This window comes from Rattus norvegicus, chromosome 15, assembly GCF_021556685.1.
Source record: "Rattus norvegicus strain SHRSP/BbbUtx chromosome 15, alternate assembly SHRSP_T2T, whole genome shotgun sequence".
NCBI classification, from domain to species: domain Eukaryota; kingdom Metazoa; phylum Chordata; class Mammalia; order Rodentia; family Muridae; genus Rattus; species Rattus norvegicus.
Genome location: NC_141548.1, coordinates 20,534,588 through 20,553,194, shown reverse-complemented (window position 1 = coordinate 20,553,194; position 18,607 = coordinate 20,534,588). Strand labels below are relative to the sequence as shown.

The window sequence follows — 18,607 nt, the reverse complement described above, 5'->3', positions numbered from 1 at the left end:
CCATAGGTAGCAATGAATATCCTAGTAAGAGCACCAGTGGAAGGGGAAGCCCTGGGTCCTGCTAAGACTGAACCCCCAGTGAACTAGACTATGGGGGGAGGGCGGCAATGGGGGGAGGGTTGGGAGGGGAACACCCATAAGGAAGGGGAGGGGGGAGGGGGATGTTTGCCCGGAAACCGGGAAAGGGAATAACACTTGAAATGTATATAAGAAATACTCAAGTTAATAAAAAAATAAATAAATAAATAAATAAATAAAAGCACGAATTTTGCAAAAAAAAAAAAAAAAAGACTATGCATGGAGGGATCGATGGCTCCAGCTGTATATGTAGCAGAGGATGGCCTTGTCAGGCATCAGTGGGAGGAGAGCCCCTTGGTCCTGTGAAGGCTCAATGCTCCCAGTTTAGGGGAATTCTATGGTGGGGAAGAGGGTGAGAGTGGATAGGTGTGTGAGGTAGCACCCTCATAGAAGCAGGGGGAGGGGACATCAGATAGGGCAATGCTGGAGAAAAGGGATAACATTTGAAATGTAAATAAAGAAAATATCTAATAAAAGCAAAACAAAAAAAAAGGAAAGAAAAAAAAGAAATACCCATTCCCATTATTCTTAACATACAGGCAGAGGTCATCACTGAGCTCAAAGTTCGCCAATTGCTAGAAGATCTCAACAGTGTCCAGTGGGCTCATAAACATGTTTGGCCTAAACTTCATGCTCTCTATAAAACAGGTCCACTCCCATATCCCTAAAGGTCATAGGTTTGCAGCATGAAACCACAGACTCATTTGCAGTTGAAAACAACCTTGACCAACAGGAGGAAAATTTAGCCTCAGGACTCCCTCCTGTCTCCCACTGTTGGGGACCCAACCCAAGCCCCAGGAATACCACAGGACTGAGTAGTAACAACCCTAACCCCCTCTAAAATACAATAATAACTTCAGGAACCCCATGATTGGTCCTTCTATTCACCAGAGAAAGAGGAGAATGAGATACCAAATCTTTCGGGTTCAGACTCCATCTCAAGAAAATCTGACCTAAGGTTGAACTCAAGTAAACTAACAGGCCTGTACTTAGCACCAGTTTCCAGATTATCTCCCAAGACCTGCATCTAGCATCAGTTTCCAGGTTATTCCCCAACAAATATGCACCCCCATGTTACAAACCCGCCCCTGACACTTCACTGACTAACGAACACCAATCAGGAGGAAAACAAAGTTAAGTTTATGCTTTGGCTCCCAGCACCAGCCAATTATTTTTAAGGCCATAATGGCCTCCCAATCAGATGTGTACCAGGCAAGATACCCCCTTCTTGCCTTTATAAATACTTGCCGGAAACTAGACTCAGGGCTCCACCTTCCTGCTATATCAGGGTTGGCAGAGAGCCTAAGCTCGAGCTTGAATACAGAGACCCTAATGTGAGTGCATCAGAATCAGTTCCTTGGTGGTCTTTGGGGTTTTCATGAATGTTTCCCAAAATGCACACACACACACACACACACACACACACATACACACACACACATGTACACATACTGCATGCACACACAATGTTTCAGAAATACAAATGCAAGGTAGAAGACAAAGGGTACAATGACAGTTCTGCCAAAGGCATTGCTATTGCTGCTGACAAAGCCATTAAAGAGTGATTTTTGGTACTCAAAAAATGTTCCACATTGTCCTGGGTTTCTGCAGTACATTTAAAACATAATAACTTTTGGTTATAAAGTGGCAGACACACAATTTTTATTCAGGTATTCATTAAGTTAAAGTTAAATCGATAGCTGCATAGCTGGAAAGATCTAAAATATTAAAGTCTTACCCATGTAGTGTCTTTTCTAATTCTTCAATTTTCTCCACCTCGTGTTCCAAAGCACATGCCAGAGACTGTGTTGACCTGGTCACTTCATCTCGTTCTTTCTTTCTGTCTCCAGTCTTTGACAAAATATTTATAAGTAGATTTTTTTTAAATACCCAGAGACTTATCCTTATTTCTTAAATAACATTTCTCATGAGTTTATGACCAAAATGCATTAGAAACAGTTTATAAAATGCCAACTAGGAAAATTCAAATAGTGACTTCTGTTAAAACACAATACATTGAGTTATATTTCTGTCATAGAAGTTAAACTACTAGATATATTTGCTAAAACAGAAGTTTTGACTCCTTGGAAGCTGACAGGGGAACAAGCTAGAGAAAGCAGAATTACTCACTCATAAATGCCAGAAATCTCATTGAGTATCATTTACAGATACTTGACCTGACAGTCATAAACTCCTCTGCTAGGCCTGAGTGTTCCCTTACTGTCCACACACAGACATTAGATGAGGTAATAAACAATGCAAACCCGCAGGTTACAAAAGAAACTACATGTTGTCCAGTTTGGGGTTTGGTTTTAGGCAGACTGTCAGCCCAAGCTGGCTTAGAATAAGTGTACAGTACAGCTAAGGGTGACCTATCTCTACCTTTCGGGAGCTGAGATTACAGGTGTGCCACTTGGGGGTTTGATGAGATTGTAGTCATGCTTAGTCCCCAGCATACACTGTTGGAAGGATTAGGAGATGTGGCCTTGTTGGAAGTGTGTCACCAAAGGTGGACTTTGAAATGTCAAAAGCTCGCACCAGGCCAGGTGTCTCTCTCTGCCTGCTGCCTGCAGATCAGAATGTAACTGTCAGTTACTTCTCCAGTCCTGTGCCTACCTGTGTGCTGCCATGCTCCCTGGTAGAAAAATAAATAAATGCCAGTAAAATCTGAGAAGAATTATACACGGTTTAGTGATTAAGATATTGTACCAGGCAGCAGAGATGGACTGGAGGGTAGGAGCACTACCAGATCTACCAGAAGGCCCAGTTCAATTCCCAGCATCCATATGGCAGCTCACAAACTTCTGTTAAATATGCATGTGGTGCACTGACATAGATGTAGGCTAGACACACATACACATAAAATAAATAAAATTTTAAAAGATGCTACAGAACTTTCATTAATAGTTTTAGATATACTAAGGTGCTTAAAATAATACCTTATTAAGATAACTTTAGAATATTCCTATTTGGTTCTTATTACATTTTTCATTATCATACCGCTCTACTCACTGATAACTTGCTCAAGGAAGAAATAAAGAAAGAAATTAAAGACCTTTTAGAATTTAATGAAAATGAAGGCACAACATGCACAAACTTATGAGACACAATGAAAGCAGTGCTAAGAGGAAAACTCACAGCTCTGAGTGCCTCCAAAAAACTGGAGAGAACATACATTAGAAGCTTGACAGCACACCTAAAAGCTCTAGAACAAAAAGAAGCAAATACACCCAAGAGGAGTAGACAGCAGGAAATAATCAAACTCAAAGCTGAAATCAACCAAGTAGAAACAAAAAGAACTATACAAAGAATCAACAAAACCAGGAGCTGGTTCTTTGAAAGAATCAACAAGATAGATAAACCCTTAGCCTGACTAACCAGAGGGCACAGAGAGTATGTCCAAATTAACGAAATCAGAAATGAAAAGGGAGACATAACAACAAAATCTGAGGAAATTCAAAAAACCATCAGGTCCTATTACAAAACCTTATATTGAACAAAACTGGAAAATCTGGATGAATGGACATTTTCTAGACAGATACCAGGTACCAAAAGTAAAATCAGGATCAGATAAACCATATAAATAGTCCCATAACTCCTAAAGAGATAGAAACAGTTATTAAAAGTCTCCCAACCAAAAAAAGTCCAGGACCAGATGGGTTTAGTGCAGAATTCTATCAGACCTTCATAGAAGACCTCATACCAATACTGTCCAAACTAATCCACAAAATTGAAACAGATGGAGCGAATTCCTTCTATGAAGCCACAGTTACACTTATACCTAAACCACATAAAGACCCAACAAAGAAAGAGAACTTTGGACCAATTTCCCTTATGAATATTGACACAAAAATACTCAATAAAATTTCCAGAAACTGAATCCAAGAACACATTAAAACGATCATCCATCATGATCAAGTAGGCTTCATCCCAAGGATGCAGGGTTGGTTCAACATAGGGAAATCCATCAATATAATCCACTATATGAACAAACTCAAGGAAAAAAACATATGATCATTTCATTAGATGCTGAGAAAGCATTTGACAAAATTCAACACCCCTTCATGTTAAAAGTCTTGGAAAGATCAGGAATACAAAGCCATACCTAAACATAGTAAAAGCAATATACAGCAAGCCAGTAACCAATATCAAAGTAAATGGAGAGAAACTTGAAACAATCCCACTAAAATCAGGACTAGACAAGGCTGCCCACTTTCTCCCTACCTATTCAATATAGTACTTGAAGTCCTACCCAGAGTAATTAGACAACAAAAGGAGGTCAAGGGGATAAAAATTGGAAAGGAAGAAGTCAAAATATCACTATTTACAGATGATATGATAGCATACATAAGTGACACAAAAGTTCCAAGAGAGAACTACTAAAGCTGATAAACAACTTGATAAGCAAAGTGGCTGGGGATAAAATTAACTCAAACAAATCAGTAGCCTTCCTCTACTCAAAGGATAAACAGGTTGAGAAAGAAATTAGGGAAATGACACCCTTCACAATACTCACAAATAACATAAAATACCTCGGTGTGACTATAGCCAAGCAAATGAAAGATCTGCATGACAAGAACTTCAAGTCTCTGAAGGAAGAAATTGAAGATCTCAGAAGATGGAAGGATCTCCCATGCTCATGGATTGGCAGGATTAATATAGTAAAAATGGGCATTTTACCAAAAGCAATCTACAGATTCAATGCAATCCCTATCAAAATTCCCACTCAATTCTTCATAGAGTTAGAGCAATTTGCAATTAATTTGGAATAACAAAAAACCATGATAGTGAAAATTATCCTCAACAATAAAAGAACTTCTAGGGGAATCACTATCCCTGACTTCAAGCAGTAGTACAGAGCAATAGTGATAAACACTATATATTATTGGTACACAGACAGGCAGGTAGATCAATGGGATAGAACTGAAGACACAGAAATGAACCCACACACCTATGGTCACTTGACCTTTCACAAAGGAGCTAAAACCATCCAGTGGGGAAAAGATAGCATTTTCAACAAATGGTGCTGGTTCAACTGGAGGTCAGCATGTGGAAGAATGCAAATCAAACCATTCTTATTACCCTGTACAAAGCTTTAAGGCCAAGTGGATCAAGGACCTCCACATAAAAGCAGATACATTGAACTAATAGATGAAGAAGTGGGAAAGAGCCTCGCACACATGGGCACTGGGGAAATTTTCCTGAACGAAACACCAATGGCTTATGCTCTAAGATCAAGAATCGACAAATGGGTCCTCATAAAATAGCAAAGTTTCTGTAAGGCAAAGGACACTGTCATTAGGACAAAATGGCAACCAACAGATTGGGAAAGGATCTTTACCAATCCTACATCTGATAGAGGGCTTATATCCAATATATACAAAGAACTCAAGAAACTAGACTCCAGAGAACCAAATCACCCTATTAAAAATTGGGGTACAGTTTCTGATCCTCCATGTTCCACAGACAGTCACATCTTCTCGTGCCATGCCAGCCTTGTCCCATAGACATGATGGTGAAGGTCAGTGTGAATGGATCTGGCCGTATTGGGCACTGGATTACCAGGGCTGCCTTCTCCTCTGCGTTTGGCAAAGTGGACATTGTTGCCATCAAAGACCCCTTCATTGACTTCAACTACATGGTCTACGTGTTCCAGTATGACTCTACCCATGGTAAATTCAACGGCACAGTCAAGGCTGAGGATGGGAAGCTTGTCATCAATGGGAAGCCCATCGCCATCTTCCAGGAGCAAGATCCCACTAACATCAAATGGGGTGACGCTGGTGCTGAGTGTGTCGTGGAGTCTACTGGTGTCTTCACCACCATGGAGAAGGCTGGAGCTCACTTGAAGGGTGGGGACAAAAGGTCCATGATCTCCGCCCCTTCGGCCGATGCCCCCATGTTTGTGATGGGTGTGAACCACACGTAATAAGACAACTCGCTCAAGATTGTCAGCCATGCATCCTGCACCACCAACTGCTTAGCCCCCTGGCCAAGGTCATCCATGACAACTTTGGCATCATGGAAGGGTTCATGACCACAGTCCATGCCATCACTGCCACTCAGAAGACTGTGGATGGCCCCTCTGGAAAGCTGTGTCGTGATGGCCATGGGGCAGCCCTGCATCCACTTGTGCTGCCAAGGCTGTAGGCAAGGTCATCCCAGAGCTGAATGGGAAGCTCACTGGCATGGCCTTCCATGTTCCTACCCCCAATGTATCCATTGTGGATCTGACATGCCACCTGGAGAAACTGCCAAGTATGATGACATCAAGAAGGTGGTGAAGCAGGCGTCCAAGGGCCCACTAAAGGGCATCCTGGGCTACACTAAGGACCAGGTTGTCTCCTGCTACTTCAACAGCAACTCCACTCTTCCACCTTTGATGCTGAGGCTGGCATTGCTCTCAATGACAACTTTGTAAAGCTCATTTCCTGGTATGACAATGAATACGGCTACAGCAACAGGGTAGTGGACCTCATGGCCTACATGGCCTCCAAGGAATAAGAATCCCTGGACCACCCATGACAGCCCAGCAAGGATACTGAGAGCAAGAGAGAAGCACTCAGTTGCTGAGGAGTCCCCATCCCAACTCAGCCCTCAACACTGAGCATCTCCCTCACAATTCCATCCCAGAGGGTTGGGGATTTAGCTCAGTGGTAGAGTGCTTGCCTAGCAAGCACAAGGCACTGGGTTGGGTCCCCAGCTCTGGAAAAAAAAAAAACAATTCCATCCCAGACCCCCATAATAACAGGAGGGGGCTAGGAAGCCCTCCTTTCTCTCTTGAATAAAGTTCACTGCACCCACAAAAAATGGGGTGCAGAGCTAAACAAAGAATTCTCAACTGAGGAATATCGAATGGCTGAGAAGCACCTAAAGAAATGTTCAACATCCTTAGTCATCAGGGAAATGCACATCAAAATAACTCGGAGATTCCACCTCACACCAGTCATAATGGCTAAGTTCAAAAACTCAGGTGACGACAGATGCTGGTGAGGATGTAGAGAAAGAGGAACACTCCTCCATTGTTGGTGGGATGGTAAACTGGTACAACCACTCTGGAAATCAGTCTGGAGGTTCCTCAGAAAAGTGGACATTGCACTCCTGAGGACCCAGCTATACCTCTCCTGGGCATATACCCAAATGATATTCCAACATATAACAAAGACACGTGCTCCACTATGTTCATAGCAGCCTTATTTATAATAGCCAGAAGCTGGAAAGAACCCAGATGCCCTTCAACAGAGGAATGGATACAGAAAATGTGGTACATCTACACAATGGCGTACTACTCAGCTATCAAAAACAATGACTTTGTGAAATTCATAGACAAATGGATGGAACTAGAAAATGTCATCCTGAGTGAGGTAACCTAATCACAGAAAAACACAAATGGTATGCACTCACTGATAAGTGGGTATTAGTCCAAAAGCTTGAATTACCCAAGATACAGTCCACAGACCACATGAAACTCAAGAAAAACAATGACAAAAGTGCAGATGCTTCAATCCTTCTTAAAAGGGGGAACAACAATATTGATAGGAGGTGATATGAAGACAAAGTTTGGAGCAGAGACTGAAGGAATGGCCATCCAGAGTCTGGCACACCTAGTTATCCAGCCCATATACATACAGCCACCAAACCCAGACAATATTGCTGATGCCAAGAACTGCATGCTGACAGGAACCTGATATAGCTGTCTCCTGAGAGGCTCTGCCAGAGCATGACAAATGCAGAGGCGAATGCTAATAGCCAACCATTACACTGATAATGGTGTCCCCATTGGAGGAGTTAGAGAAAGGATTGAAGGAGCTGAAGTGGTTTGCCACTCCATAAGAACAACAATGCCAACCAACCAGAGCTCCGAGGGACTAAACAGCTACCCAAAGAGTACACATGGACAGACCCAGAGGATGGCCGTGTTGGGCACCAATGGGAGAAGAAACCCTTGGTCCTGCCAAGGCTGGACCCCCCAGTATAGGGAAATGTCAGGGCAGGTAGGCAGGAAGGGGTGGTTGGGGAGGAGAACACCTTCATAGAAGAAGGGGGAGGGGAATTGGATAGTGGGTTTGTGGATGGGAAACTGGGAAAGGGGATAACATTTGAAATGTAAATATAACAATATCCAATAAAAAATAAAATAACATAAAATCTTTATCATGGGCCTGAACAAATGGCTCAGTAAAAGCTGATGCTCTTGCAGAAGACCTGGGTTGAGTTCCCAAGCAACTACATCATGTGGATCACCACCTCCTGAAACTTGTATCCATGCTATCTTCTGACCTTTGCTGGGAAAGCACACATGTGGTACATACACAAACAAGCACAGACATGCACGCACACACACTTGCACTCACACATGTGAGTACACACATACACGTACATGAAATAAATGTAAAAAGGTATCTGCAAGGAAAAAATTAGTATTACACGTTCAATAATTCCAGGATACTCTCAGGAGGCCAAAGCTATGAATCTACAGACAGAAGACCAATCTAAGACAAACACAGAGAAAGCATAAGGGATCTATTCAGTGAAATTATGGAAGAAATTCCCCAAATGTAGGGATATGGTTATTAATATAGCAACACAAGAAATTTCTTACAGTGTATTTTAGTCAAGATACAAAAAATGCAAGTGAAGAAACAATAGTCAATAGTTTCAATTAAGTTAATAATTATTAAATGTAAAAGAAATGTTACCTTCCCTAGAAAGGCATAAATTTCAGCATAACACTGGACCTTGCACGGGGGACCATCAAGCCAAGGAAAGTGTGGCATGATTACTTCAAGCCCAAAAGTTATCTTTATATATATATTTTAAATACAGCCTAGTCTTTTTTTTAAGACTTATTTATTTATTATATATAAGTACCCTGTAGCTGTCTTCAGACACACAAGAAGAGGACATCAGTTCTCATTAGAGAGGGCTGTAAGCCACCATGTGGTTGCTGGGATTTGAACTCAGGACCTCTGGAAGAGCAGTCAGTGCTCTTAACCACCGAGCCATCTCTCCAGCCCCAAAAGCTATCTTTTTCAATTAATGGGAAGATAAGGACATTTCCAAGAGCAGCACAAGCTAAAGCAATTCATGATGACCAAGCTAGCACTTCAGAAGTTCCCTATAGGAATACCATAGAGAGAAGAAAGAAAGATTGTCTGAATCATGAGAACACAGGAAAGACAAGTTCCAAGAGAGGGTTGTCAGATCAGTAGGAAGAAATCTGTCCCTATGCCAACTGTACGCAAGGCTTAGTAGTTCTCTGGTGGAACTTTTGGGGTCACTTAAGTATACTAACATATCATCTGCAAATAGTGATATTTTGGCTTCTTCCTTTTCAATTTGTAATCCTTTGACCTCTTTTTGTTGTTTAATTGCTCTGGTTAGGACTTCCAGTACTATATTAAATAAGTAAGGAGAGAGTGAACAGCCTTGTCTAGTCCCTGATTTTAGTGGGACTGCTTCAAGTTTCTCTTCATTTAGTTTGATGTTTTCTCTATGACACTTATATAAAGAATGTCTATTAGAACTCTTATTGACAGAATACTCCTTATTGATATATTGTCATATTATAGATGCAGGAAAAGTATAGTAATGAGTGGACTGATTGAGTTATTAGTTTTTTAGAATAGTAAAAACCTTTTTCAGTGCCTCTTCAGTTATGGGAAGATCAGTCACACAGAGACAAGTCAGTAGAAACAAATACATCAGTGTACCAACTTAGTACTCACAATACAATCTTATGATCCCAATTTCTTTGTTTAAAATATTTTTAATTATGTGTTTACAAGTGTCCGTGTTTGGTAATGTGTTCATGTAAAGGTCTTGCTAGAGATGATTTTGACAGTTGAACCCCAACATTTCAAAATATTGACCTTACTGCACAAATTATTAATTTTATGAATTCGAATTCCTCTGTTATGTCAGGAGGACTTGCACTCTTACACGTATTATCACTATAAACCCAGAAATTTTTGTCAATTAACTCTTTTCTGTTTCCTATCATTTTGCCCTAAAGCAGCAGTGAGGACAGGAGGCTGTCTCTTTGTGGTGGCAGAAATGAAGAGGAGACTAACTTACCAATTCTACCGTCAACAGCTGAGTCTCAAGCTCTTCAATTTCTTCTGCTTGGTTCTTCACTGAGTCTTCTAACTTGAGACAGTCAACTTCCAGCCTAAAAGGTATTTCACAGAATAACTAATTATTCTCAATTCTTAATGATTTGATTCTTAAGAAACTGAAAAGAAGAAAGATGGTGGAATCCAGGGTCTTGCCCGTGGAAATTACATAGCATAGCACTGACTTAAACCTCAGCCCGAAATTAGGCAGTGCTAATTAGACATAACCAAGTGTCTACGGCTTAACAGGGGTGTGTTTATTGCCATGACCACCACAATCTGCACACTACATTGCTGACCAGATTTATAAATACTTAAGGTGTTTTGCGCTCAGTTTTAAGTCATACTTCCATAGCAGATGTGCCATTCTTGCAGAGCCCAAGACACCTTCTCTCTGTGGATCGTCCTGCAACTGCGCTTCCTGCAACTAAAACAGAGAGGAAAACAACGAAGCTTATGGTAGTCACCTAGAACATATCTGCCCATCACCCATTTTCATGCTAAAATTCTACCCAAAACCGCTGCATCCATGCACCATTTCGCTGTTGTTTGTGGGAGCTTCTGTGCTGTGCAGACTGAGAACAGAGTAGATAGAACAAGAACCTTATCCCCGTGAAGCCAGCCATATGGTCCACTTTCCTGCAGAAAAGTTATTGACCTCCGCCCTAGAATGGAAGCCCAGAATTCCTGTTTTCAAACTTTATTTATCAGATACTCAAGTGGAGAAAACTGATAAAATGGGGGGAAAGCCAAAAATTCCATGTGTGAAGAATTTGCTTATATTTCAATACTACCTCCAAAAATGATTGAAAATATCATGCCAATGAGTGGTCAAAGGATAACAATAATAATAAAAACAAAGATGATACTCTGGGTGACAAGTGGGTGTTTCACGAAATCGAGTGGCAATGTCAATACAGATTTGAATGTATCCCGGCTCCACTGAACTGGAATGAACTAGCTTTCTCTACCTCAGCGACTCTGACTCTAAAATGAAGAGATTCGTTTATCTGCAACAGCGGCCTCTCAGAATAAGAGTAACTGATAAGAAGCTGTGTATAGTATTGGCTTTCAGCACTAGTACTTTGTGATTTAAGCTACGGTAAAAGCTGGTACCACAGGTACTTGGCAATGCTAGCAGAGGTCTTCTGTGCACGGGACACTGTTTTAACCTTGCACTGACAGCAGCAGCCAGTGAAGAAGCCAAAGCCCATAATTTGTCCCCAATAATTCATAAAACTCGAACTACACAACAACCAGTCAGTCTTCTTTTTCTAGGATACTGGATCACACCGTGAACCCCAAGATCGTGTGAGTTATTGGGAACAACCTGAGTTTTGAGTTACGGTGTGGGTCAGCCTTACCACACACCTGTAATCCAAGAGCTTTCTGCTTGAATATCATAAACAGGATTAAATGAAGTCAACCGTAGGTCCAGAGGTGGGTCCAACAAGCAACCAGTTGGCAGGAAGTGAATATAAGATTATTAAGAAAAGCAGAGTAAGAGGGAGTCAGGAGGACAGATAGAGAGAAGCACAGGAAATAAAAGGGAGAGACACTCGTTTTGAAGGAGGTACTTTGAGATGGTGTGAGGAAGAGGATGGCTTCTGGAACAGTGGCTGAGGAGGAAGATCTTCCTCTGATCTTTCAGAGGATGCTTTCTCTGAGCCTCTAAGCTAGCAGGCTTGTACCCCAGCATCCGGTTCCCAAGTCCTCATCAAACAATTGGGATTTTTTTTTCTTTTTTTTTCCGGAGCTGGGGACCGAACCCAGGGCCTTGCGCTCGCTAGGCAAGCGCTCTACCGCTGAGCTAAATCCCCAACCCCTTTATTTTTTTTAATAAAGCAACTTCTTCCACTCACAATAATTCATAAGTAACCTTTTCTCTGTACTCAACTTTCAGTACAATGGTCGTATAGTAAAATGCAAACATGGCCTTCTACACTAAGCAGCCTGTAACTGATGGCGTGCCTGATAAAGGCCGGCATACTGTTGGACTCTAGTTTGAGGTCAAGCATTCCTACTGAGTATTCATGCTGAGCTGCCTCATTCAGAGCTCTGAAGAGTAGATAAGGGTATGTGAACTACACATCAGGAAAGCAGTAGCCAGAGTAAAATGCTACAAATCTTTCTTCTCGCTTGGCTGTACAACAGGAACCCAAATCTCATTTGTCTCCATAGTTAGGACAACATTTTGTCTTTGACGAAGTAATTATCTATTAGAATAAGTTCTTCCAATTTGCATACTTAATTGCTTACCCACATTTAGTGAAGGACCTGATTTTATCCCAACAGTTTGTCAAGCAAAAATGTATTCCGTTTAAGAAAAAGTTACATGTTTATCAAATATCATTTCTCCTTCAGTAAATCACTTAAACAAGATTATTTCTTAAACAGATAAACAACAATGAAAAAGCTGAAAGAGCAATGGGAAATTTCAGGCTAAGTTGTTACAAACAATGACTGACAATAGTAAAATCAATAATTCTAGCTGTGTTATAATTTCATCATAGGATGAGAATTTATTTAACACCTAATAATACAACAGTACACTGGTCATACAACAACATCATGGTTAGCATACATATGGTGTCCCACTCATGATACTGCCCTGTGTTGCAACAGATGTGCTACAGCTGTGTACGTAGAACCTTTGGTGTTTACAAATGATGAAATTGTCAGCAAACATGTTTCTTAAATAGTGTCCCTTTAGTGACACACAAATACATAGATAGACAGACAGATAGATAGATAGATAGATAGATAGATAGATAGACAGATAGATGATAGATAAGACAGATAAGACAAATATAAATAGCTATTATATATACACAATACACAAATTGATATAAATAATGTTAATCAGATATGAAATTTGCAGTAATAATTTACCTGTGTCACACTGTCGTGTAAAGCCTTTAAGTTCATATTTAGATTCCCTAGGGACATTTCATGTTGACCAACTTCAAATTCTTCATTACATTGATGGTATAGAGGTGACCTTCCAAATTCTTCATGATACTGCCTTTCTCTACCTCTTAATTCAGTTTTCATTTTTCCATCAAAACAACCATCATTTATTATGTTCTCGTTTTGTTTTAAGGAAGACCTGCCATTAAATATGCTAATATTAATATTCATTGTGGTGTTTGGATGAAAATGTCCCCCATAGGCTCAGATATTTGAATGCTTGGTCCCCAGTTAGCAGAACTGTCTGGGAAGGACTGGGAAGCGTGGCCTTGTTGGAGGAAGTGTGTCCCTGGGCACGGGATTTGAAGTTGAAGAATCCCACACTGCTCCCAGCTAGTTCCCTCTCTGTCTCTGCCTCATGCTGCAGTGCAAGATGTAAGCTCTCAGCTACGCTCTAGCACCATGTCTGACTCCCTGATGCCAGGGCCCCTCTCCAAAACAGACTCTAGCCTTCTGGAACCAAAAGCCCCAAAACTTAACACCTTCTGTACGTTGCCTTGGTCATGGTATTTTGCCAATAGTAACTAAGTCATTCACTCATTAGAAAGAAAATGTTAATATTTGTAACTGAGATTTTGATCACACTAATAAATCAATACCTTATTGACTTAATCAAATTGCTACATTCCCATTTAGTTCATGTCTTTATTTTGCATTTCAGTCACTTCGAAAGATCATGTATACTCGAAAGATAATAGTGAAAACTTTTTTTTCTTGGCTTGGTAGGTTTGCTTAAAATTAACTCTTAAAGAATATAAAAAAGTCATTTTGAAATTATTCAGCTATGGTGCAAATTAAAAGTCATCTTTTCTATATTAACAGTTACTTCTCAACTAAAATAATTTGAATTTAATCATTTTTAAAATTACTGCTCATGAACAAATTTCTAAAATAACTAGAAATTAAATTTTATCTTTCTAAACTATGCCAGTAGCTGGGCATGGTGATGAATGTGTTTAAACCTAGAACTTAGGAGATGGGTGGACCTCTGAGTTCCAGGACAGCCAGGGCTGCACACGGAAACTCTACCTCAAAAAAATAAAATGCTACAACTAACCCCAAAATGATTTTACAGCGTTGATAGCACCTTGAAATGCTGTCTGCACACTGCCATAATCTGACTAGAACAAGGAGTCTAAAACGTGTTATCCCATTTTTTTAGTACTATATCCTATCTTGTTGAGTATTATATATTATATCAGCAATTTCAAAAGCCAAATTTGAACAGTATAGGATGTGATTAATCCAATAATAAAAAGTAATATATACTTGCACCATAGAAATGTGAATCTTTCGTGTTTGAGAGAAACATGTTTAATAAATTAATTACTAATTTATTTTCATTTCCTTTTAATATTGAGTATGTGCATGATATGTGCATATGTTCCTGTATATGTGCACATGTGCGTGTATCTACATATGACATAGCCAGAAGCTAATGTCAGATATCTTTTGCAATCATCCTTCATATTATCTTTTTGAGTTAGACTCTCTCTGGACCTAAAGCTCACTTATCTGCCTAGACTGACTGGCCAGAGATCTCCATTTTTCTCCCTCCTTACCCTCCCTTTTACTGGTACTGCAGAGGTTCAACAGGACACCAAAACTTTTCCGAAATATCAAATCGAGCCCTCTGTTCGCATGGCAAGCACTTTTCCCAGTCTTCCAGGATTTCTGTGTTTTGTTTTGTTTTTAATTTTATGTATGCCAAAAACCAAAGTATTGATAAATCTGGGCCGTCTAGCCTATGTATGAGACTCTAGCGGATCACAAGCAGTGAAAATTAACTAAAACTACAATGTTTACATTCTAGGGAAAAAAACCCTGGGTTCAGGAAAATGATCACTTTATATTCTTGTGGTATGTGATTAAACTAATATAAACTAGCCTGAGTACAATTTAATTAATCCTTTCTTTAAAGTTCCTATGGCTCTGAGCAGACCTGGGGCGCTCACTGGCTCTGCACCCATTCCCACAGCACCCAGAGGAAGCTCAACTGTCAGGTGCTCTGAAACACCCAGGATCACAGGAAAGACCATGACATCTGCCCCAATACTCAGAGTAACTGGGTCCCCCAGGATCCAGGGACGCAGGAACCCCACCCCCGACCCTACCCAGCCAGGGGCACCTGTCCCTTCCTGTCTGAACCAGTGCCCTGAGCAGACCTTGGTCGCTGGCTCTGCACACAGTCCCACAACACCCAGAGGAAACTTGACTCCCAGGTGCTCTAACACGCCCAGAATCACAGTTTGAACCTGCACCCAGAGCAGACCTGGGGCACTGGCTCTGCACCCACGCCTACAACACCCAGGGGGAGCCCGAGTCCCAGGTGCTCTGAAACGCCCAGGATCACAGAAGAGGTCAACAACATCTACCCCAACACCCAGAGCAACTGGGTCCCCCAGGATCCAGGGACGCAGGAACCCCAGCTCAGACAGTGGCATGGGTTCCTTCCTGGACCCAGAGTAGACCCGGGGTGCTGACTCAGCATCCACTCTTACAAAACCCAGAGGGAGCCCAACTCCCAGGTGCTCTGAAATGCCCAGGATCACCGCATCACAGAGGAGACTCCCAGGAGATAGAAGACAACCAGAAGCTTCAGAGCTCTGATACATTCAAAATAACAGTTGAGACCACAGCATCTTTCCCAATACTCAGCCTAACTAGGACCCCCACAGGAACCAGGGAAACACAAACCCTGCACAGTCAGAGGCACAGGTTTCTTTCAGCTTGCACCACTACCTAGAGCAAACCCAGGGCTCTGCCTCCCCACTCACTCCTGCAACACCCTGAGAAAGCTTGACTCCCAGGAGCTCTGACACAACAGGATCTCAGGAGCTTGGTAACTCCAGGACTTCAGAATCCCAGAGGGAGTTTGACTCCCAGGAGCTCTGATACCTCCAGGATCTCAGGATCACAGGATCACAGGATCACAGAGGCAACTTTGAGGAGTTGTGACACAACCAGGATCACAGGGGTGAAAGGATCCAGTCAGAGACAGCAAGGGCAGATAGCAGTAGAAATTGACAGATGGTGAGAGGCAGGAACAAGAATCTAAGCAACGGCTACTTGGCATCATCAGAACCCAGTTCTCCCACTACAGCAAGTCCTGGATATCCCATCACAATGGAAAAGCAAGATTCAGATTTAAAATCACATCTCATGTTGATGATAGAGAACGTTAGGAAGAACATAAATAACTCCCTAAAAGAAACACAGGAGAACACAGGTAAACAAGTAGAACCCCTTAAAGAGGAAACACAAAAATCCCTTAAAGAATTACAGAAAAACACAACCAAACAGGTGAAGAAATTGATCAAAACCATCCAGGAAAAGCTGCAAGGGAAAAGGGACAAGTAACATACAAAGGCAGATCTATCAGAATTACACCAGACTTCTCAACAGAGACTATGAAAGTCAAAAGAACCTAGTCAAATGTCATGCAGATTCTAAAAGAACACAAGTGCCAGCCCAGCAAAACTCTCAGTCAACATAGATGGAGAAACCAAAATATTCCTGGACGAAACCAAATTCAAGCAGTATCTATCAATCCAGCCCTACAGAGGATCCTAGAGGGAAAACTCCAATACAAGGAAGATACCTATACCAAAGAAAGACAAGATGTTAAGCATCTCATAACAAAGCCAAAAGGAGAAAATCATAAGCACATAAAGCCACCTACAAAAACAAATATAACAGGAACCAACAGTCATCTGTCTTTAATATCTCTCAATATTAATGGACTCAACTCACCTATAAAAAGACACAAGCTACCAGACTGGATACTCAAACAAGATCCAGCATTTTGCCACACACAAGAAACACACCTCATTAACAAAGACAGACACTATCTCAGAGTAAAAGGATGGAAAAAAAAAAAAGGATGGAAAAATTTTTTCCAAGCAAATGGTCCCAAGAAACAAGCTGGAGTTGTCATCCTAATATCCAATAAAATAGACTTAAACCAAAAGTTATCAAGCATGATGAGGAAGGACATTTCATATTCATCAAAAAGAAAATCCATCAAGAGAAAATATCAATTCTGAATATCTATGCCCCAAATGTAAGGGCACCCACATTCATAAAATAAACTTTACTAAAGCTCAAAACACACATTGAACCCCACACAATAATGGAAGACTAAAAAAAGAGAGAGAGAATAGGGGTTGGGGATTTAACTCAGTGGTAGAGCGCTTGCCTAGCAAGTGCAAGGCCCTGGGTTCGGTCCTCAGCTCCAAAAAAAAAAAAAGGAAGACTTCAACACCCCACTCTCACCAATGGACAGATCATGGAAAAAGAAACTAAGAGAAGTTATGAACCAAATGGATTTAACAGATATCTATAGAATATTTCATCCTAAAACAAAAGAAATTACCTTCTTCTCAGCACATCATGGTACCTTCTCCAAAATTGACCATATAATTGTCAAAAAAAAAACAGGCCTCAACAGATACAAGAAGATTGAAATAATCCCATGCATCCTATCAGATCACCATGGACTAAGACTGGTCTTCAATAACAGGCAAAAGCGAAACATAAAGCCCACATACACACGGAAGTTGAACAATGGTTTACTCAATGATAACATATCATACCCAAAGTTATGGGACACATGAAAGCACTACTAAAAGAAAACTTCATAGCACTAAGTGCACTGGTAAAGAAACTGGAGAGATCTTACTCTAGCAGCTTGACAGCACACCTGAAAGCTCTAGAACAAAAAGAAGCCAACACACCCAAGAGGAGTAGATGGCAGAAAATAGTCATCTCTGGGTTGAAATCAACCAAATAGAAACAAACAGAACAATACAAAGAAACAGCAAAACCAAAAGCTTTGAGAGAATCAACAAGCTAGATAAACCCTTAGCCAAACTAACTAAAGGGCCCAGAGGCATTATCCAAATTAACACAATCAGAAATGAAAGGGAGACATAGCAACAGAAAGAGAAGAAATTTAAAAAAATCATCAGACCCTACTACAAAAGCCTATACTCAATAAAACTGGAAATTTTAGATGAAATGGATAGTTTTCTAGGCAGATACCACATACCAAAGTTAAATCAAGAGCAGGTAAACTTTCTAAACAGGCCCATATCCCATAAGGAAATAGAAGAAGTCATTAAAAAACCTCCCAACTGAAAAGATCTTTACCAATCCTACAACTGATAGAGGGCTTATATCCAAAATATACAAAGAACTCAAGAAGTTAGACCGCAGGGAGACAAATAACCCTATTAAAAATGGGGTTCAGAGCTAAACAAAGAATTCATAGCTGAGGAATGCCGAATGGCTGAGAAACACCTAAAGAAATGTTCAACATCTTTAGTCATAAGTGAAATGCAAATCAAAGCAACCCTGAGATTTCACCTCTCACCAGTGAGAATGGCTAAGATCAAAATCTCAGGTGACAGCAAATGCTGGCGAGGATGCGGAGAAAGAGGAAC

The 18,607-nt window shown here is 40.8% G+C and overlaps 1 protein-coding gene across 3 annotated transcripts in view; it reads right to left on the bottom strand.

Annotated features, from left to right (window-relative positions):
* The window catches only part of Poteh (POTE ankyrin domain family member H), an 85,171-nt gene that overhangs the window by 31,521 nt on the left and 35,043 nt on the right, over window positions 1-18,607 (bottom strand). For all 3 annotated transcript variants that reach the window (XM_087587095.1, XM_087587097.1, XM_087587096.1), the window contains 4 exons: window positions 13,086-13,302; window positions 10,541-10,620; window positions 10,156-10,249; window positions 1,817-1,929 (listed from right to left, as the gene is read on the bottom strand). In XM_087587095.1, coding sequence (XP_087443221.1) covers window positions 1,817-1,929; window positions 10,156-10,249; window positions 10,541-10,620; window positions 13,086-13,302 — 504 coding nt within the window. The remainder of the gene's footprint in view (window positions 1-1,816; window positions 1,930-10,155; window positions 10,250-10,540; window positions 10,621-13,085; window positions 13,303-18,607) is intronic.